The 23,287-nt window shown below is 36.9% G+C and overlaps 1 protein-coding gene across 4 annotated transcripts in view; it reads right to left on the bottom strand.

Annotated features, from left to right (window-relative positions):
• Positions 1 to 1,134: 1,134 nt before the first annotated feature.
• PRKCE (protein kinase C epsilon) overlaps positions 1,135 to 23,287 on the bottom strand; it is a 370,865-nt gene continuing 348,712 nt past the window's right edge. For all 4 annotated transcript variants that reach the window (XM_081941929.1, XM_081941930.1, XM_081941931.1 and 1 more), the window contains 2 exons: positions 18,765 to 18,911; positions 1,135 to 1,715 (listed from right to left, as the gene is read on the bottom strand). In XM_081941929.1, the coding sequence (XP_081798055.1) occupies positions 1,569 to 1,715; positions 18,765 to 18,911 (294 nt within the window). In that variant the 3' untranslated portion in view covers positions 1,135 to 1,568. The remainder of the gene's footprint in view (positions 1,716 to 18,764; positions 18,912 to 23,287) is intronic.

Below are 23,287 nucleotides of genomic sequence, written 5' to 3'. Positions count from 1 at the left end.
ATTTAAAATGCTTTCCTTTCAAAGGTAAATGCTTCATTCTAGTTATTTTGAATATTGGAAACCTGGCATCTCCATTCTATGCACATGAATTGGAAAGAAACGGTTACATTGGGTTCTATAAATTACTTGCATGATTATCCCAAATGTATAAAAATGTTTAACTGAGTGTTGGAGCCAGACTTAATTAAAGCAGGCCTAATAAAGGAACTGAATTTAAATTAGCTGAAGCAAGATGAAATCTGAATTATTTCAGTGAATCTAAGGACAAGAATATGGGAGTTTGTTCTCTATCAGACTAAATACAGTTGCTTGCAACTACAGTAGAAACTGCAATCCAAATTAGGATAGTAGCAGGAGACAAAGTTAAAGGCCCCCAACCTATTTTGGTGTGCTTTTAAAGCAACTTTGGGCCTGAAATTTTTAAAATGTGCAGTCCTAAGAGTGGAGAGGTGTCTAACACTTACTCATAGCAGCTGCTTTCTCCTCTCCAAATGGTTCCCAAAGGTTTTGCCTCCCCAGATAAGATTTAAAATCAGTGTTTATCTTCTAAGGCATAGTTTTTCAATAGCAGCAACGTTAAGATGTGTAGACTTCAACTCCCAGCATTCCAGCATAGCGAATTCTGGGAGTTGAAGTCCACACATTTTAAAGCTGCTGAGGTCGAAAAACACCATTCTAAGACACACAACAGAACTTTGAGAAGATCACATTTGACAGAGTAGGGGATATTTCTCTTGCCTGACACTATGCAAAACTTCAGTTTCCTAAGGTTGCATTCTATGGAAAGAGCTGCCTATTGAGGAATTGAAGTTCACTGCAAACCTATCCATTTGAATGTTAAGGATGTAAGCTCAACTATTTCTGTTGACAATTTATTGAAATCAATGGTAAAAGGGTTTTATGTTTATCTCTCATGCTTCATAAGGCCCCTAGCAATCACTGCAGAATGCAATGAGCTGATTCCAAGCTCAGTAAATCTTATGGCTGATTTATAGATTCATATCTGAGTTGAAAATAAGTCATAATGAAGTATTTCTCTCTCTCCATAATCATATAACAAATATACTTATCCATCTAGCACAATGTGATGAGATACCTATTTATGGCATCTTGGAAAAAAGTTATACTTTTCCCCCACATACTCTAGACCATAATTTCAAGCATTAAAGGATGAAGCTAAAATTCCTAGTGATTTTTAAATATTAAAAATGGCTGAACAAATTACTTTTGACAGTGCCTGATGATTTTAAAAAAGGCAAAGCCTTCCTGAAATTAAAAGAAAGTCTGAATAGAAAGAGAGAACGAGAGACACAGCAGCAAAAAAACAACAACAGCAATGTGTTACCTTTACAATTTCTAATACAAAATATTTTGCATTGCTCTGTAAAACAGCTAATATGAGTGCCTCCAGATCAAAGAAATATAACAATAAATAGACAGTAGAAAGTAATGGATTTAGGCTCATGATCAGAGAAGCAGTTCTTGATGGTGTAGCTGGAGGATTTTTCAGAACACAACTTGCAGCATCTGCGATCTGGTGGTTCCAATTTAGGGGTGGGGAAAATATCTTATGGCAGCAGCTCTTCTCCAAAATATGAGAAGCCTTTAAATTCTTCTTGGTTGATTTGCTTTATAATTGTCTCATCCACCTGTGTTAATATTGGGTCTTCTCGTGTAAAGTCTTGATCAAAGTTATTTACATCCCTTTTGGTTTTCTGAGAAACAAAAGCAAAAGATGAAAAATGAGTGCCATTCTTGGACCAACAACCAACTTTTTTAAAAAACAGGGATTCTAAAAGAGTGATAATTTGGCTTCTAAAGCAAGGGTTGGGAACCATGGCCCTTTTAGGACATGGGAACTTCAACACCAGTGGTGGGTTTCAAAATATTTTAGAACCTCTTCTGTAGGTGTGGCCTGCTTTGTGGGAGTGGCTTGCCAGCCATGTGATTGGGTGAGCGTGGCCAACTTGTAAAATGTGGTGAAACTCACTTAACAACGCTCTTGCTTAGCAGCCAAAATCTTGGCTCAGAAACTCTGGCATTTAAAGTTCGCAAGTCTTAAAGCTGTCAAGTTACAAGACCCTTGCACCCCTAACCATTTAGGGAAAAAAAACCAGGGGTGTTCAAACTTGAGGGCTTTAAGACTTGTGGACTTCAGCTCCCAGAATTCCTCCTCCAGTCATGTTGGCTCAGAAATTCTGGCATTGAAGTGTGCAAGTCTTAAAGCTTGCAAGTTGCAAGACCCTTGCACCCCTAACCCTTTAGGGAAAAAAACCCCAGGGGTGTTCAAACTTGACAGCTTTAAGATTTGTGGACTTCAACTCCCAGAATTCCTCCTCCAGTCATGTTGGCTCAGGAACTCTGGCATTGAAGCACGCAAGTCTTAAAGCTGTCAAGTTGCAAGACCCTTGCACCCCTAACCCTTTAGAAAAAAAACCCCAGGGGTGTTCAAACTTGAGGGCTTTAAGACTTATGGACTTCAATTCCCAGAATTCCTCCTCTCCTTCATCTTGATGATGTGCGGATGGGCAGGGGGAGGGAGCTGGAACCGGTTCTAAATGGCACTGCAGATTTATGGAACTTCTTCTATAGAAGAGGTTAGAACTGGCAGGAACCCATCCCTGTTCAACACCCTGAATTCCTGAGCAAGTTCTAAAAGAGCCATGGTTTCCCACCCCTGTTCTAAAGGAAAGTGGTTCCATTTCATACACACAGGTTTCTCCCTCCCTCTCTCTCTCACACACCCCCATACACACACTCACACCCACACCATACAGGAGAAGATGAGAAAAGAAGGTGGCCAAATGAGGATGCAGAAGCAAAGAATGGTACTGGATAATTAGCCATTAGCCTTTAATTGAGAAGATGGAAGCAAAATGATGGTATTTATAACTTAAATCATACCACACCGCAATAATTTGGATAAATGAATGATGAATTCAAACAGAATTTGTCCGGAAATGGCATAATGGTTTGATTACAAATATAGGGGTGAAGCATACCATCCATTTTACTGATGATGAATATGACATAAGGGAAGCAAAATCTCACAAATTTGCAGCTTTTGCAACTTTAGGATCTAGCAGGGATTGTTTTTCACAGACAGAACTTTTACAACTGAGCTGTGGAAGATCCACCATCTACAGTCCTGATATGCTGAGTGCCAATTCTGATCACGATGGCAACTATTAAGAATATATCAGTAACATTGGCATACAATCAGTGATTGTACCTATTTAGCATACTTACTACAATACAGGTTCTCTAAATTCACTAATAAACTAACCATCAATGAAGTGCTTCCTGTTCCAGATTTGTTCTTCCACGGAAGAAACTTACCTCTTGAAACAACTTTAGTTCATTGGTTTCCAAAATATAAGTTTTCAGAGAATGACACAAGCTCCCAATGTGCTCTTCACAATGTTTATTTTAACTTGGCAGGGATTCAAAATATTTACATACAAGAGCCATGATGGCTCAGTGATTAGAAGGCAGCATTGCAAGCTAACTCTGCCCACAGCCAGAAGCTTGGGAGCTTGAACCTTGGCTCAAGGTTGACTCAGCCTTCCATCCTTCCGAGGTCAGTAAAATGAGCAATTTTACTTGGGAACAATATGCTGACATTTGTAAACCACTTAGAGAATGCAATAAAGCATTATGAAGCGGTATGGAAGTATAGGCAAAAGCCTAGTTGTAACATAAAAGGAAAAGGAATAGATATCCAGTTTTCCAAATATCTCTTTCTCACTACAGTCCCTTTGCTATACCTTAAAAAGCTAGTTATGAAATCACAGCTCAATTATTAATTTACTGAGTCTTGATAACAGATAAATGTTTTACTCATATTTAAGCAAATGTACCTCCTTCACTTTGTTTATGAAGGCAAGCCATGGATTGTTTTCCAAAGTAGGTATGAATTTTTGAAAGGGCCTAAGAAGTTATAGCTGGATCATTATAGTCCTTGACTTATCACCACAACTGAGCCCAAAATCTCTGTTGCTATGCAAGGCAGTTATTTAAGTGAGTTTTGACCCATTTTATGAGCTTGCCACGGTTGACTTTGCTTGTCAGGTGATCACAAAAGGTGATAACATGACCCTGGAACACTGCAACATCATAAATACATGAAAATTGCCAAGCATCCAAATTTTGATCATGTGATCAGGGGAATGCTGCAATGATTGTTAAGTGCAACAACCAGTCGTAAGTCACTTTTTTTTCCAGTGCTGTTGTAACTTTGAATGGTTACTAAAAGAATAGTTCTAAGTCAAGGACTACTTATATATAATGTTTACCTTTCGTACACCACTAATCTCAAATGGTTTTCTACAATTACTGAAATTAAAAAGTCATCATTTGATTAAAGTCTCCCAAGCAAGAAGAAATCAGAGTGTTTTCATTATAATTCAATAGAAAATTAAGCACAGAAATGTAATTACTAAAATTGGAGTGTGTAATGTTTCCAGGCAAATTCTTCTCACAGAAACTTGCTTGCAACTATTAGCATTGTATATTCCACAAATTGTAGAGAAATGGATGAGTTTGCATGGACTTTGGAAGCATGTACAAAACATGCATTGCCCCAGAGAACTTTGTACATGATAGCCTTCTTCAAAATGATGCTTTCCAAATGTTTTGAAATACATTTTCTTATCTGACAACTATGGGTAGGTTAAAAATAGGGAAGGTACCATTACAGTATTTATGTATACAATGTATATCTCTTTTTTATTGTTGAAAACCATCACACGATGAACTACTTTAGAACAATATATAAAGCAGACTGTCAGTTTTTAAACTGGTTTTCTGCACTTTTCATTGGATGGTTGTCTTGCTGATATGATCATACATCTCGGGATGCTATCTGCCAGCCAAACTACTATTAAAAGCAGCTGAACAAGCCAAATCTGTTGGCAGCAATACTGCAAAGTCAGTGAGTCCTCAAATATAGACATATTCCTTAGGTTGGCAACTTCCTATTGCTGTTGAAGGACCTGCCTCTTGCCTCTTAGCATCTGAAAATAAATGTTGATAAGGAGAGAAATCTGAAAAAAATTCAGTGTTCTTCTGCTTTCAGCACTGAATTAGAGGATTTTATTACCCTACTGCAAATTTCTATTTTTCCCCTGTGTTCTTCCAGTCTTTTTAAAAACCAGATGAATGCACCATTTTCATAACTTTGAGGAAAACTGTAGTGCCAGAAGGTTAAATAAGACCGTGCTGTTCAAGTTCACAATTACAAGAGGAATTTGTGATGCAATCTTGCCTTTTCATATTCCTTGCCCTATCCCATATTTGTAGTTAATTGTCCTTCGGAACAACCAATCAACTACTGCAAAGTTTTTTTTTCCTATTGTGTTTCAAATGTTTTACATCTATTGTATTTTTTATAGCTATAGTGCAACTGATCTGTTAATCTGTTAATGCATAAAGCAAAAAAGCTAAAAACTAAATTAAGTCTTTTTACTGCCTTGAGGGCGTGCATAAGCCTACTGTCCCTGTCCTACTGTCCCCACTTATTCATATCCATTTTCTATATTCATAATCATGTTTATACTTATATCTGTTATCTTATACATGCTTGATAAAATAAATAAAATACATAAATAATTTCAATCTATACCTCAACACATGTTTTACTCAAGTTTGCACCTTCTTGATTTGGATTAATCCTCCCTTGAAAATGTTCTACTTCTTTCTTATAAAAGTGCCCCCAGCCTCTGTCTCCCGCTTCTGAGTTCAGAACGCAGACAGAAGGTCCCACCTAGCTTTTGGTTTCAATAGAATAGCCCTTGAATCCATTGGATATCTGGATTTGCTTTGGGTTGTGTCTACCAAAAAGCTGCAGTAATGATATCCTCTTTCTGAAACAGCCTATAAGGGTACCTCAGTCGTGAGACTTTTTTTAAACCATGTGTTAAACAGAGTAAGTGATCCTGGACTTGAGAACTAAAGATTTATAGGAAGCAAGAAATCAAGATGAGATTAATGATACATTCAAGGTGAGACAGGAAGGTATGGGGAAATCTAAAGCCAAGAGTTAAGAGAAGAGAGAAGAAAAAGAAAAATGCTGTATAAAAAAGAGCTGTACAAGTAACCAACATGAAAATCTCACTTAATTGGATTTATAATATTTCCAGTAAATAAAGTCATATAAAGTAAAAAAAAAAAATTTTTTTTGCTGAAACTGACCCATTTATTCACTGCTCATAATGGTTATTTTAAAACAGTCAGTGACATTATTCATAAAATTTTGCAAGATCAGACAAAATACCACTATTATAAACTACAAGGCTTATATACATAATAATATACAAGCATATACAGAACAGATTTTGTTCTTTCTTTGGCAAAAGGAAGGAAATAACTCAAATACTATGAAGTGAGAAACTGAACATGGAGACAATGTAGAGTGGATAAATGGGAAAGGTTAAGTAGTTCTCAATGGAACTGCATCTACATGGAGGGAAGTATGCAGTGGAGTACCCCAAGGCTCTGTTTTAGGCCCAGTACTCTTCAACATCTTCATCAATGATTTGGATGAGGGAATAAATGGGGAACTCATCAAATTTGCAGATGATACCAAGCTGGCAGGAATAGCCAACACTCCAGAAGATAGGCTTAAGATACAGAAGGATCTTGACAAACTTGAACATTGGGCACTATCTAATAAAATGAAATTCAATGGTGAAAAGAGTAAGGTTCTACATTTAGGCAACAAAAACGAAATGCACAGATACAGTATAGGTGGTACCTTCCTCAATAGTAGTAACTGTGAGAGGGATCTTGGAATCCTAGTGGACAACCATTTAAATATGAGCCAGCAGTGTGCAGCAGCTGCCAAAAAAGCCAACACAGTTCTAGACTACATAAACAGAGGGAGAGAATCAAGCAATTGGACATTGCTATACTAAATATACTTCTGTAAAATACAATATTATAAATGACAAGGAAAGCAAGTTACCTCCAGAATTAATTTCTTGCACATTTCATATAGAGAAAGAATTATTAGGCCATTTGCTTTTAGCTGCCAAAAAAGCCAACATAGTTCTAGGCTACATAAACAGAGGGATAGAATCAAGATCACGTGAAGTGTTAATACCAGTTTATAATGCCTTGGTAAGGCCACACTTGGAATACTGCATTCAGTTTTGGTCGCCACGATGTAGAAAAGACGTAGAGACTCTAGAAAGAGTGCAGAGAAGAGCAACAAAGATGATTAGGGGACTGGAAACTAAAACATATGAAGAACAGTTTCAGGAACTGGGTATGTCTAGTTTAATGAAAAGAAGGACTAGGGGAGACATGATAGCAGTGTTCCAATATCTCGGGGGTTGCTACAAAGAAGAGGGAGTCAAATTATTCTCCAAGGCACCTGAGAGTAGAACAAGAAGCAATGAGTGGAAACTAATCAAGGAGAGAAGCATCTTAGAACTGAGGAGAAATTTCCTGACAGTTAGAATAATTAAGCAGTGGAACAACTTGCCTCCAGAAGTTGTGAATGCCCCAACACTGGAAGTCTTTAAGAAGATGTTGGATAGCCATTTGTCTGGAATGGTATAAGGTTTCCTGCCTAGGCAGGGGGTTGGACTAGAAGACCTCCAAGGTCCCTTCCAACTCTGCTATTGTATTGTATTGTAAGTATTTCTGCTGAACTGGCATACACAACCATCCTTCATAAAGTGATATTCCAAGGAAAAAAAATGGGACGGATAAAAGCAAATGGGTTAATAATTCTTTCTCTATATGAAATGTGCAAGAAATTAATTCTGGAGCTAACTTGCTTTCCTTGCCATTTATAATATTGTATTTTACAGAAGTATATTTAGTATAGCAATGTCCAATTTTTTTCTCCAAGGAGTTCAAGGCAACATAGGTAGTATAATAGCACTCATGCTTCTCAAGTTCATTTGCTTGATTCAGGTAGAGAATTGCTGTGTTAAAACGAGGATCCACTGTTTTTCTTCTTTGAGCTGAACTCAACTCTTGGTAACTTCAAGGACATATCCTTTTAAGTCTTCCCCGCAACAAAATTGAGATGATTGCTCTTCTTGGATAGCATGGATTTTTTAAAAAAAACTTTCCAGTCTAACCTACAGCCAAGGAATCTTCTAGTGGTCTCTCCTGTGGGTACTAACCACATTGCCCCTTCTTAATATTTCAACAATAACCAAGATTGCCTAGATGCTGTCACCTAGCTAAGCATGTCCCTGATTATTGTAAAATATGTGTAACCCAAATGTTACATTTCCTAGCTTTGAAGAAATTAGTTCTTCATGTAAGCTGCATTGAGGAAATGTATGATATATATCTAACATATACATAAATTCAGAATTGAGAATGCTTCTACCATTTGGGATTCATTGTTGGTTTTCTTCTTCTCCAGGGAAAGCATAAGGCATAAGGCAGCGTTGATAGCAATAGGAGATGATGGAAGCCAATCTCTTAAGTAGATCTCTGAAGAAGTAGAGGAAGGGATGGGTAATGCTCACTTCTGCTAAATTAACCCAAATATCTCTTGCTGCCTCCCTCTTATGAGAATGTGAGTGTTTTGTAGGAAGAGGAGAAGAGGAGAATGATTTTCTCTGAGATGAGGAAAAAAAATAAAACTGAATTGAGATCTAGAATATTTTGAGTTTGTAATTGACAAGCGTGCTGTGGTTCTTCTCTTGATCAAGCAGAATTTAAGCAGATAATGCTTATCACCTATCCATTCTTAATATGTGAAAGGGAGTGGACTGGGGGATACATTTCTTTATTCTCCTCTGCTCTGCCATCCCTACTGGACTCTATGAAGAGGAAGTATCTGATTTGAACTTATGGCACATGGATTAGAATAATCAACAGCAGCAGATCTTGTTCTGGTTCTGTGAATGACGGCCCAGTCATGTATGTCACACTTTAATGCGAGACTGAGATAAGTAAGATAAGTAAAACTGCTTACAGAGAAATATCAGTGCACCAGAATAAGAGTATTGGATAAGACAGTCTCCTTTTCATTCACATATATTTGTGCTGTCAGTATCTCAGTCTTTTCCTGTTCTTTGATTTTACCCTCTTTTAATTTTGCATGGAGTAGTGAAAAATGCAGAATCAATGCATAATTAAAGTAACTGAACAATAGTACAAAATCTGGAATCTGAAAAGAAAAGAAGAAAACACTGCTGGACCCAGAAGTGTCACCAAAAAAGGCTATTTCACACATACAGTTGAAGATCTATAATACTGGGGAACTATCTCTTACTGTACAGTAGTTTATTGTAGAACTGCAGTCATGAAAGGAATGACACACAAAAAATATGAATGACAAACAACTCATGGGAAACAACAACAAGAAACAATAGCAATCCATAAATCAAGGTGATGAAAAATGTTCCAGCAAAACCTGGAGGCATTAAAAAAAAGCAACTTTGGGATATTTTGCATCTTCCTCCCCCCCCCCCCCCCCCCCGCTGCCTACTCCCTTGGTCAAATATAATATAATGCAGTTTCCATGCCTTGTATAATTCAGTCACTCATAACTTGGTCACCTCCTTCTTGGAGGACTGCATCGTGGTCCACGTGATGAGTACATGGAAACTGCAACTGGTCCATGCAGTAGTGTAGGCAGTTTTTGGAGTTTCTTGCTACACTCATATAATGCTGCTGCTTTGCAAGATGCTCTGGCTTCCAGTAAGCTTCTGAGTGCAATTTAATGTGCTGTTGTCATCTATACAGATCTAGATGGCACTGGGCCTGGCTAGATTTAGCAAAATTCAGCTCCCTTCTATCATACAATGTCATTTTGTTGGCGGCTAGAATTGAGTTTTCTTGGTGGCAGTGCCTGCCCATGAACAGCATCCTCTTAGAGAACTGGATGTTCCGGACTCTTTTGGCCTTCCTCAGGCATCTGGACCAGGAAGTTGGATGAGCTCTGTATTGGAGTGGGTTTTTTTTTTTAATTGGGATGCATGGTTTGTCTCAAGTATCATGAGCTGTTTGTAACTGTTAGTTTTATTCTTTGCACACTGCCCACAATCACTGGAGTGAGATGGGTTGTCATATATATTATATTCATAGTACATACATACATGACTTGCTTTGGATCTATATGATCAAAATGATGTATAAATTTAGATCTCACTATCACCCAAAACTTCTGATCAAAGGGGCAATCAAACTTAGTACTGTAAGCATTACAAGCAAGGGAACTAGAAGCTCTGGATGGCTTCACTTTTATAGAAGATATTAATGTACTTATGCTTGAGACATGAACAACATAACACTCTGAAAAGACCCTGCAGTCCCCAGTATTAAATAACAATCACCTCAAAGGGAGTTTTTTTAAACTGCCCAAACCCGTTAGATTACTTAAATTTCCAGTGCCTGAATTTGTGAGGTTTTGGAACAATGATAGCTAAGACCAGTAAAAGTTACTGGCCCCTTTTGACGTGGAAATAACTACTCATGAAATTCAGTGGAAAGGCTTCTGAGAAAGTTCTTTAGGTTAGTAGGTTTCTTACCTATAGTACTAATACATCTTCCCTTTTTTCTTGCATTTAATGTAATTATGTTATCTTTGCAACACAATTATTCAATACTGTCTCTGTATTTCCATTCACATAAACCTTTTTCCCCCTCTCAGGGAATTGCTTATTCCCACAAAGTGATTTCTGGACAAATATTAGTAGTAAAAAATAAATAAATAAAAAGAAAATACTGCAAATAAATACTACAGAAATACAAACCAACGGCATGGCACCATGCCAAAGGACAGAATGCTGGTTCCAGAATCTTGCTAGGCAGTTACGTAAAGACATAAGTTAAAATGGAAGAAATCTGAACTCTAAAACTTAGCCAGTTGAAAGAAAGGTATTTTTGTATTATTATATAAGAACAAGTATTATTCTGTTTCCCCCCTATCAATTCTCTTTCAATCTGATGATAAAATATGCTTTATAAATTCTTTCAAAGGGCATATAAAACTCATAGGGGGAGAAGGCCATTCTGGGTGTTCTTTTTAACTTTTGGGATGTGTGTTTTTTAATGTTGTATGCCGCCCTGAGTCCTTTGGGAGAAGGGCAGCATATAAATCCAATAAAACAAACAAACAAACAAACAAACAAACAAGATTTTAAGTGCAAAGTACTACTGTATGTATCATTGTAATATAACTTAAGACATACTAAATGTATCGTTAATGGAAATATTATTAAAGGTAGATACAGTGATGTATTCTGATATCTAAGAATATTGATCATAATTATGTTTCAAACGTGTTCAACAAAAAATATTTTCAGAAGAGAATCAGTCTTTCTATGCTCTAGGTTTTGCCTTGAGTTCCTCATCTGGTCACATCAGCCATGCCCATCAATGACTTGTAAGAAACACGGAAGGAAAGCTTCTTCTTAGGATAGGCACATTTTGTAGCTTCTGTCTTGGATGGACTTAGCAAACTAACAGCAATCAATGCAGTAGCATTAACTGCAGAAGAACTTACATCTGTCTGTCTTTCTGTCTGTCTGTCTTCTATCTATCTATCTATCTATCTATCTATCTATCTATCTATCTATCTATCATCTATCTATCATCTATCTATCTATCTATCTATCTATCTATCTATCTATCTATCTATCTATCTATCTATCCATCCATCCATCCATCCATCCATCCATCCATTTTCCAGAATCTTGACCTGTCACACAGTTTGAAATTTATTGTTTTTATTAGCTACTAAAACATTAAAAGATACAAACTACATGTTAAAAATTCTAGTACTTCTTTCAATACAAATACACTTGAAATTTTTGGTCTAATCATGAGAAGAAATTTCAGTGCATAGAGAAAGAGAGGGAAGTGGGGAATCAATGAAATAGTGTTTTACGATGAAACATGGATCAACTCTACCTCCTATCCCCAACTGATTGAGCAAACTATATTTCATGCAGATACATGCAAGGCAGCTCTCCACTTTGCATCTCCCTTCATCTAAATGCCAATTGCCATGCATCAAATGACTTAATGGAAATATATCATGAGACTGAAAGAACACCTCAGGTTTGTATGTTAGGCCTAAAAAGAGACCTACCTGGATATTTTCCCCACATGTAGGCCTTACCTTAAAGAGGGACATTCACACTGAAGCAAACTTGAAAAGAGAGAATATTCACACAAAAATAAATTTATTTGGCCAGTAATCTTGGCTTAGAAATGACTATTTCTAATGCATTATTAAAAGTGACTGTCTTCAAGAATGTTTTTTTCTTGCTTCAAATAAATTGAAAAGTCATAATCTCATGCTTACAACAAGGACCAGTAAGAAGTTGTATATACAATGTTATGACTTCAAAATAACTGGACAGAAAAAAAACCCTCTATTTAAAATGCACACATATTTTGGCACACTAATTGTAAAAGTTCTAAAAAAAATGAAAACAAATTCTCCAAATTTCCATAGGCACATTTGATTTTAAAATGTTGCCTCCAGAAAGAAAGTCCCTCTTTAAGAATTCCAGCCACTGTCATCGTCAGTGTGCAACTTGGCATTTGCCACAGCATTGTGAAAGCAAACAAACACTGATATTTCTGCAACTGACATATGTCAAGCTAAAGGACTTCCACTTTTATCCAATTAGGTTGCAAAAGCAAAATGTTTCACTGTGGCAAACTCCCAACCTGGTTTCTCACCATCCTTTTCTCTTCCATCCAGGACTTCTACTCTCAACAGTCAGGAGCACTTGGTAGAGTCTGAGCATGCTCACAATTATTTGACCTGAGATTTTGCACATTCCTCGATATATTAAAAAGGTGGTGTATTTTCCTTCACCAGAAGAAAGCATTTGTTTTCAGGCTGATAGCATTTATCATGAACATGGGCTGGCTCTTCCATTTCTCTTTTAAAGGAATAAATGCATATAAATGGCAATAGCACTTAAGACTTACATACCAGTTCACAGTACTTTATAGCCCTTTCTAAGCTGTTTAGAGTCAGTGTGCTGCCCCCAACCATCTGGGTCCTCATTTTACTGACATCAGAAAGATGGCAGGCAGAATCAACCTTGAGCCTCGTGAGATTAGAACTGCCAAACTGCAGGCAGCCGGCAGTCAGCAGAAGTAGCCTGCAGTACTGCATTCTAACCACTGTACCACCACAGCTCTTTAAATTTAATCTAAATGGAAATAAATGCTATAGGGAAAATCTAACACATCACTGATGTTATTGGAATATGGATTACAACCAGTGGTGGGTTTCCATTTTTTTTTTACTATCGGTTCGCTCGCACATGCGTGTACGTTCTCGACGTCCGGGCAGGTGGGTGGAGCCTCCTGCTGCCGCCACTACCAGTTTGCCCGATCTGGGCCGAACCGGAAGCAACCCACTTCTGATTACAATAATGTTTGCAGCCAAACTTGAATGAAACATATATATAATAGTATAGATTTCAATTATTACAGACTAGGGTTGTGCAAATGCTTCAAAAGAGGAGGGTTTTGTTCCCCAGCAAAGTGACTGCATATGGAAAAGCATAACTTTTCCAACCTTTCAATGCTACAATAAAATATTTGAGAAGTATACTTAATAACCCCCAAAGTATCAATAGCTGATAGTAGTATTTATATTATCTTAGATATGATTTATTTTGTAAAGTTGATAAGCTGCTCCAATTAAAGCTAACTCTTGAGTGTCTTGAATAGGCTGCATGAGTCTCAAGCAGAAATTAAGCATTGGTTTACCAAGGAAATTGATATTCTTACAATTCGTTGCCTCACTAGAACTTGCAAAGGAAAGAGGCTATCAAGCATTTAGCACAGCCTTTTTCCCCAGGTATTTCATTGTCACAACCTTCAAGATTCGTAGGAATCACGTAAAAATAATTGCGTCAAGGCACACATTAGTACAAATCCTGAAATAGATTATTTGTGATGTAGATTTAATCAGTAGACCACAAATGCTTGGTCAAACAGGAAAACCAGTCAAGTGAGTTATTTACAGAAGCACATTAGGAACACCAAGCACATTCAACACTTCGTAGAAATATAAAGTCTCCTATTTGGAAGGGGAAAAAAATCCCTGGCCATCTTTCCTCAATAATCTGAAAAAAGAGGGGAAGTCTTAGAGGATACTGTGAAAAAAAAATCTTTCTCTTTTGAAATAAGTAAGAAAAAAGAATGGAAACTTTTATTCTGATATAGCAAGAAGGACGTATATTTTTTATATAAGATCACTTGCAGAATGAGGAAATAATAATCCATGCACACAATGCAGGTTAATCTTCCTTCCTGTAATTTTCCTGATAAAATGGATTACATGTCCACCATTTCAAGCCAGCATGAGGAAAGTGATGACAATTGTAGTGGAGAAGCAATTTAGGAAGAAAAACTGTAGACATACCTAGCACTTAAACCCTACAAGGATTTTCTTACTGGGGATAAGAGATACTAGCTTGAAAATCTGAGAGTTGTAGTCCAAAATGAGTGGAGGGCTGCAAGTTGTGTTCTCTTCTGGCAGCATCTGAGGTAATTTGGGAAGCTTTACATTGAACTTCTGCATCTGCAAAACTGAAGGTGCCATCCTCTGTAAACATTTCACTATGTTAGTGGGTTACAATATTTTGCTTAAAGGGCTTCCTTCTGATCAAAAAGTTATAGGATTGTGCTCAAATCAAGCCATGGTTTTGTGGCAGCAATTCTATGCAGGATTATTTGGATGTAAATTCTAGTAATACTTGCTTTTCCCTTTCAAATGGCACAGATAGGGTTGCTCTGAATATTCATTAGTTTACAGTAAGTCTGATTAAGAAGTGTTCTCCTCAGGTCTTATTTTAAATTTCAAATGATCAATATGTCAAAGAGTTGAGTGGAATTCTTTTCTTGAGTTTTCTGACAAACCCAAACAGCCCTCTCGTGCATGCCTTGCCCTTCTTTGCTGTATTTAAGCAAACAATCTTAAGAGCTTGTTTCCCTGTTCTCTGAAGAGGTTACTCATAATTGTAACTTCAGGGACCAGTTGTAGGTCCCTTCATTCAATGCTGCTGTGACTTCAAACTGTCACTGAATGAATATGAATGAATGAACACACACACACACACACACACACATACAGGTAGTCCTTAACTTATGACTATTCATTTATTGAAAGTTATGATGGCCTTGGAGAATGTGACTTACAACATGTACTCACACTTTTGACCATTGCAATGGCAAAAAAAAAATTGGCAAAGCTGGATTTGTTTAACAACCATGTGATTTGCTTAATACCTACGAATGGCCATGAACACTTAATGACCATAATAAAAACCATCCTAAATTCATGTCTGATTCAATTTCCAATGACTTACAATGGAAATTCTCGTCTCAATTGCGGTCATGAGTTGAGGACTAACTTGTATATTCTTCCTAGCATTTTCCCGGCAATTGCAGGGACCATTTTTGGGGGGGATCAACCAAGTTATCCAAAGAGATACATAAAATGTTGGGGTTTGATGAGGTTTGATGAAAAAGCAATAATGGAAAGGGGTTAGGAATAATCATATTTACAAGTGATGTACACAAAATTAAAGTGAACTCACTATCCTTAATCAAATTATGTAGAATTATTCTTATTTACAGTGTAAAAAATAATGCTCTGGCTATATTTCCAGGCAGGAGATTTTTTATTTATTTATTGAATTTATATCGCCACCTATTCGCTCATGGTGACTCAAGGTGGCTTACAGAATATAAAACCTCATTTAAAACAATAAAAATAATAAAAATAATAAATTAAATTAACATAATATAATAAAATCACTCTCCACCCTCTGCCTTAGCAACAGCAAATATAATGAGCCATTTAATGGGCTCCATCCTGCTCTGGGTTTCCCAGGCCCACTGGTAGAACCAGGTCTTCAGTGCCTTCCAGAAGAATGTTAGAGTGGGGGGCATTCTAATCTCTGGGGGAATGATGTTCCAGAAAGAGGGAGCCACCACAGAGAAGGCCCTTTTTCTGGGTCCCAACAGGTGCATCAGGAGATTAATTTGGAATGTCGGATTTGGTAGAAGGTAACTTCTTTGTGCTTCAGCCTAGAGAAGTATCCCTAACTCATGGAGATGTTTAGTGGAAGCTCCCGCTAACTACACACTGATGGTATATGCTGAGAGTAAAAACATAATGGAAGGATTTAATTGCCTACAAAAACATCTACACTTTATTTCAGCTATTAGCTGGAGAAGCAACAAAAGTATAAACAGAAGCACAACACATATCTGTGTTTATCCACTTCTTCCCTCTTTTCTTGCAAATCTGAAATCAGTGCTCTACTTGACTATTATTAATTTTGCTAAGAATGAGAAAATGTGAAGGAGAAATAATAAAATAATGCACACATAAAAGCCAGCAAATAGCATATTTCATCCTCAGAGGAAAGGAGGGTAACAATACGAGGAAATGCAAGTTGTTTTTAACTCTATGTTCAATTTTTCTCAGTCTTTTAGTGAACACTGGAGAAAAAAGAAAGCTTTAAAAACTCCCACATTTAAATGGTATTAATAGATTGGCTTAGAATTAAATAATAATAATAATAATAATAATAATAATAATAATAATAATAATAATAATAATAATAATAATAATAATAATAATAATAAAATTATAACATTAAAACAGCAACAAACTGGTGGGAACATAAGCCTGAAAAAGTCGTCGAGGGTCAGATGGTCAAGATCTTGTGGGATTTTCGCATACAAACGGATAAAATACTGGCGCATAATACACCAGACATCACACTGGTTGAGAAAAAGAAGGTTACAATCATAGACATCGCAATACCAGGTGATAGCAGGGTTGAGGAGAAGGAACATGAAAAAGTCACGAAATACCAGGACTTAAAAATTGAAATCCAACGATTATGGCACAAACCAGCAGTGGTAATTCCAGTGGTAATCGGCACACTGGGTGCTATTCCAAAAGCACTGGAATTACATTTAAAACAGTTAAAACTTGACAAAATCACCATCAGTCAAATGCAAAAAGCTGCACTGCTTGGATCTGCACGTATATTACGAAAATACGTTACGACGTCCTAGGCCCCTGGGTGGGGCCCAACTAGTAATCAATGCCAAATCCGGCGAATCAACTGGCCGCTGTGATACAATCGTATAGTAGTAGTAGTAATAATAATAATAATAATAATAATAATAATAATAATAATAATAATAATAATAATAATAATAATAATAATAATAATAATAATAATAATAATTTCTTTATTTATTGATTTTACGACCACTCAACTCACTCTTGGTGATTCTGTATGGCTTACAATAAAACTCCAATACAAAACCCAATACCTCCCTATCCCCAATGCTCAAAACACATACAAATAACATACAATAGACAGCTAGAACTGAGTGAGAATAATTCAAATTGTGACAAGGGAACAGAAATGAGGCCCCACTTGAATATGAAGGTTATAATCTCTCATCATTCAAGACATTCATGACTGTTTATCTGTCAATGAAAACTCTTTCAGATGTGCATAGATGGACATTAAGTACTATGAAAAGAGCTGTTTATGAGAAACATTCTGAATGGTTTACTCAGCCAGGAAAGTAACCTCTTATCTGATGATCTTACATAGACATAGTGTAAATGGGAATCATTGTTAGGAAAATGATATTGGACATTTGTTGATGAATACTGGAAAATATATTCTTTTGAATAAATAAAATATATTTTGTCAGTATTATATATTAACAATATTAGGATCTTGAATAAGAAAAGAGACCATAAACTGGATTTCATTACAGCACCTGCCAAGTCTCCAGTGAATCAGGACTAAGGAAAAAACAGCAAGGGGATTAAAAAAATTAACCCACATTTATTGCTTTATAAATAACTCAAGGTGTTACATACTAATACTTCCTCCACCTCCTGTTTTCCCCAAAACAAAAAATTCTATGCAGTGAGTTAGGCTGAAAGAGAGAGTGACCAGCCTAAAATCACCCAGTATGCTTTTATGCCCAAGGCAGGAATGGAACTCGCACGCTCCTGATTTCTAGGCCAGTGCCTTAATTACTACACCAAACCGAATGTCTTGAGTTTTCACAGAATTAGAATGTATTTATTTAGAAAATGTATATGTCTGCCCGCTCACTAACAATGACTCTGGGTGGCTTCAAAAAATAAAAATCCAGTATACAACAATAAAAATGAACAACATACAACAGTAAGAATTCAGAGTTACTAGCAGTGTTACTTAACAATCTCAAATCAATCTGAAACAAGAGTTTAGCATCTAGCAATGTATGACAATGTATGACAGTCATAAATATGATTCCCAATTGATGCAGGTATTGATATTTTACATGAAAGAATACATATCCAACATGAGTTTTGGATACTGAGGATACTTTCACATATTTAGATTAATATGTGAAGCATGATTATCTTAGCTGTGTTTTCAGTGACAATAAAGTGGAGCAAGAAAACATGGTGACTTATCATTCCATAACACAAAATTAATGGTTTTAGATATAAAGGTTATCAAATGATAATGGCAATGTTATCTGTGATTTACTTTCAAAAACAGGATAGCATAAGCGCTTGATCATTCCACATTCAGTGCTTCATTAACAAGTATGACACACAATTCTAAGGAAAACAATTAATTCATTTTCTTTGGTCTAGCAAAAAAATTGACCACGCTATCAACTCTATTGCACTTCTGCAACCTTACTATCATAAAGGTGATCAACCCATTTTTATGTTACCCAAGTTCTCTTGCACAACTCAGATCAATACTTACAATCCGAGGTTTGAAGGGTGGCTTAATTTTCCTTTGTTCTAGAAGAACCCAGTCAATTTCTTTGAAGAATGGATGCTGTTTAATGGCATCTTCACCGTTCTGAGATGCTACACAGCCCAAACGTTTGTTTGGGTTTTTTGTCATGAACTGCATGGAAAACAAATAACCAACTTCAGTTACATAGTGGAAAAATCATATAAGGTGGGAAGATACAGCAAGATGAACTGTGGGAAAAGCAGAAACATCCTGCAAAATATTCCATTTGCATTAGTCTTTCTGATGCCTTTCCTAATTCAGTAAAGTTTTGAACTGTCTGTTATTATTCTATGATAACTGCAGTAGTCTTTATTGACCTGAGGTAGACCATTTCAAAACATTATATAGTAAAAAACCACAGCAACTCTTAAATCAGATTAATATGCACTTAAATCAATGTTGTGTTTTACTGTGTTTTTTTTATTGCATTCATATTCACATACAAGGCGGTAAAAATTTAATATACAAGTGAGTCAGAAAAAAGGAGTGCATTTGGTTAGTATAATAGTGTAGACTATGATCCAAATGCTGTACAATTTTCGAAGACAAGAATTGGCAGATTCACTAAATATTTTTTTCAAAGCTGAAGGTCACCATTTTACTACTCTTTATTAATGGATACATAGAGAGCATATTGTTTGATCACTGAGAATGCAAACAATTCTATAGCAAAGGATGCAAACAGATCTATAGCAAAGGAATAGACAAGGGTTGAACAGGCCCATCCAAATAAAACAAGCAACCTCTTGTATTTTCTTTTAATTGACATTGTGAAATCCAAGCTGCGCTACTCACAAAAGAGCATATATTGCCATGTAAAACTGGGGCAGAAACACAGCATATCTGGGTGTAACAAATGGTATAGATAAAATTGATGGTTCAAGAAGACGAGTATGAAGACTTAAACCAGAAACCACAGTTGAACCCAAAAAACATTAGCAGGTATTGTAAAGGGAAAAAGAATAGGCCAATGACCACAAGTGCATTTTAATCAACACAAAATGTGCTTGACCTAAACAGGATTGAAACAAAAAAGCTGCTATGTTAATAACATCAACAGAAGAGAAGCAGGATTGAAGAGCAGAATCCTTAGAGCACTGATGGCTAACCTTTTTGTTGTCGCATGCTGAAAGCACTTGTGATGTGAGACAGTGTGTGTACTCGCACCCATAAGGCAATGTGCGTGCACATATGTGGTGGAGCTGAGCTAGGGCGACAGCTCATGTGCCCGCAGAGAGGGCTCTGCATGCAACATGTGGCTTGCGTGCGATAGGTTCGCCATCACGGCCTTAGAGAAATGAACCCTAACTACAGGCTTGGTTAGCATTCATCCTCCTCCTTGAAATAAAGAAATTAAAATAATCATGGAACAACCAGGACAATGAAATGATTATTTTTTAATGTGTGATATGGCTGATAGAACATACTATACTTACATCTAGCCCTTCTTATAGGGACAGAGATAAAGCAAAATTCACATGTGTCATGGGATATAAAGTGCCAGAGCATGGAAGAAATACCTATTCAGAGTTTTATTCTTAGTGTATTGTGCTTTTTAAACATTAAAATGTCTACCGGATCGATCCACTAACTATAATGTTTATTAAATATTGAAATCCCTGTCTGTTTCCATGTGATCTGGCAAATAATTAGTTACAGATAAAAAAATATCTTCAAGAAAAAGATGTTACATCTAAACAGCCCCTGCACAAGAACAGCACCTCTCTGCTATTCATCAGATACATGTTTTTCATGTTTTTGTATGAGCATGAAAAAATATGATGATGCTTTAAAAAGGGCACTAAAGTTAAGATTCCTTAAAGCAGGGGTGTCCAAACTTGAGAACTTTAAGACTTGTGGACTTCAACTCCCAGAATTCCCCAGCCAGCATGGCTGGCTGGGGAATTCTGGGAGTTGAAGTCCACAAGTCTTAAAGTTCCCAAGTTTGGACACTCCTGCCTTAAAGCAATGGCCTCCTTTGTTCAGGCTTTACACAAGCCAGGGAAAAGTTGGGCTGCTTGAATGAATGAGAAAGAGATACTGTGCTTTGCAGAATCATGTTCAAAGAGTGCCCTGCCCTACTGAAAATTAACCAATCAACACATTCTATTCCAGACAAGATTGCAAAAATCTGGAAAACAACTACAGTTAATATAGACCAGGCCTGTTAACCTGACGGCCCTCGGGCCAGATACGTCATGTGTAGGCTATGTCCACCCCGGCTCCACAAAGGCAAAAAAGTCACGATATGTCATGATCCAGTCTGTGATGTGACTGAGTTTGACACCTGTGATATGGAGCATATTGTTGAGGGATCTAGAACAGGATGCTTTAAAGAGTTCCATAAGGCTTAGGAAGGTCAATTTCTTATTTGAAGTATTCACTGATAAGAGCAAAAATCTCAAAATATTTTTCATTATCACAATGATTACCAACTCATTATATACACCACAAGTATATGAACTGGTGTGGGCACTTTTTGGGAGGGGAAGACCGAACGTTTTTTTAAAGAAGAGAGGAGCTAAGGTTATCAGTGCAATAACATTGCTGGATAAAATTCCCAGTCCTTCTTCTCACTTCTGAAAGGTTTTTTGTTTCCCTCCTACTCTCTAAATAAGTTAAACCAATCCAGGCTTTAATACTTTTATTTTATTTTTTTTAAAAAAACTTCCTCCCAGTACTTGATGGGAAATTACACTAATGTTTGGTTGTTTGCCAGCAAATTTCAGTGGTACAATCTTAGTGGTCTCTGAATGCTGCAAGAAAGGTGATAGGGCAGCTTATGCATCTCGCTTGCCAAGACCTCTCATAAAACCTGTAATACAGATTTCCTTTAATCAGAAAAGAAGACAACTGAACCTACTTTTTTTGGAATGCAAAGTATATTTTCCACTGTGAAACTAAGGCTCCTTTATTTCTCATTTTGTCTTATTTTCAAGAGAACTAATATTAAGCTTTAAAAAAAGTAAAAGGGTTTTTGCATTCCACAAAGTCATAAGGTGTGTAAACATTCTAAAAATTGAGAGTGGTGTTTTTCATAAAACCTCAGAAATTAATAGGATCTCCATTGTCCCAGACTGAAGATCAGTTCAGAGAAATTAAACCCCAGATTTCTCACTGTTATTCCTGCCACCCTCCCCAAGTTTCAAAATATCTTCAGTTTTGGAGTCTGGATATTTTTTGTTTGGAAATTGTAAATAAACTGCAACATAATAGTGCAATAAAATAAATAAAATTGTGTAGAACCCAAAAATTATTCTGCCAAAGCTACACAAAATACTTTTAAAAATCTTTAACAGGATTCCAATTTAAAGTGTCTGAAGAACAAAGCCCTCATCTAACAGTACAATGTGAGGAAACAAAGCGTTCCAAAGCTAATCCCTTGTTAATATTCGGCAGTCAAGTACATAGACGCCCCTCCATTTCCTCTGTTTTTCCTGCTCTTCGGTTAATTCATACTGCTAAAGAGCAAGATGAACACCCAAGTTTCAAACATTAATCTAAGCCTGAAATTCACCCCAGAGAAGTTTTCTTTCTGTTGTTGTAAGATACTGTTTGCATGGTGGGTGGGAAAAGCCCTCACATTATTTCTTTTCAGAGTAAAAAAATCCGGTAACAATCTATATGTTTTAAAATAACACATAGGTGCTAGTTGTTCCCGACTCTAGGGGGCGGTGCTCATTTCTGTTTCAAAGCCGAAGAGCCAGTGCTGTCCAAAGACATCTCCGTGGTCATGTGGCCAGCATGTCTAAATGCCAAAGGCGCACAGAATGCTGTTGCCTTCCCATCAAAGGTTTTTTTCTATTTGCATTTTTACATCATTTGATTATGATCTTTAAAGCGCTTCATGGCACAGGACCTAGTTACATGCAGGATCGCATCCTGCCCCATGCATCCCTACGACCAATCCGCTCACACAGAGAGGGACTTCTCCGGGTGCCGTCCACTAAACAGTGTCGGGGGGTGACACCCAGGAGCAGAGCCTTCTCTGTGATGGGCCCAGCCCTGTGGAATGACCTCCCCCGTGACATCAGGATTATTTCCGATCTCCGCTCCTTCCGTGTACAGCTGAAGACCCACCTCTTTCAATTATCTGGCCTGGCTCAACCGTAAATTTTTTCTTATTCCTCCTGACAGTCCTTTTAAATTTTTTAAATTTTAAATTTTAAATTGTGTTATTATAATTGGGGTATTTTAACGGTGATTTTTAACTGTCTAATGTGATGTAACTTGTTACCTCCTCCGTGCATGTATGTCCTTGTATATATGTATGTTTATGTGTTTGTACATATGTTTTATGTTTTATATGTTCTATTGTACGCCGCCCCAAGTCCTGTCTGGAAAGGGAGCGGCTAATAAATTCAAATTTATTATTATTATTATTATGCTTTCGAACTGCTAGGTTGGCAGAAGTTGGGACAAGTAACAGGAGCTCACTCCATTACGCGGTGCTAGGGATTCGAAACACTGAACTACCGACCTTTCTG

This window comes from Natrix helvetica, assembly GCF_964273705.1.
Source record: "Natrix helvetica genome assembly, chromosome: 2".
In the NCBI taxonomy this organism is placed as follows: Eukaryota; Metazoa; Chordata; class Lepidosauria; order Squamata; family Natricidae; genus Natrix; species Natrix helvetica.
The sequence above is the reverse complement of the archived record's forward strand: the minus strand, read 5'-3'. Positions and strand labels throughout refer to the sequence as shown.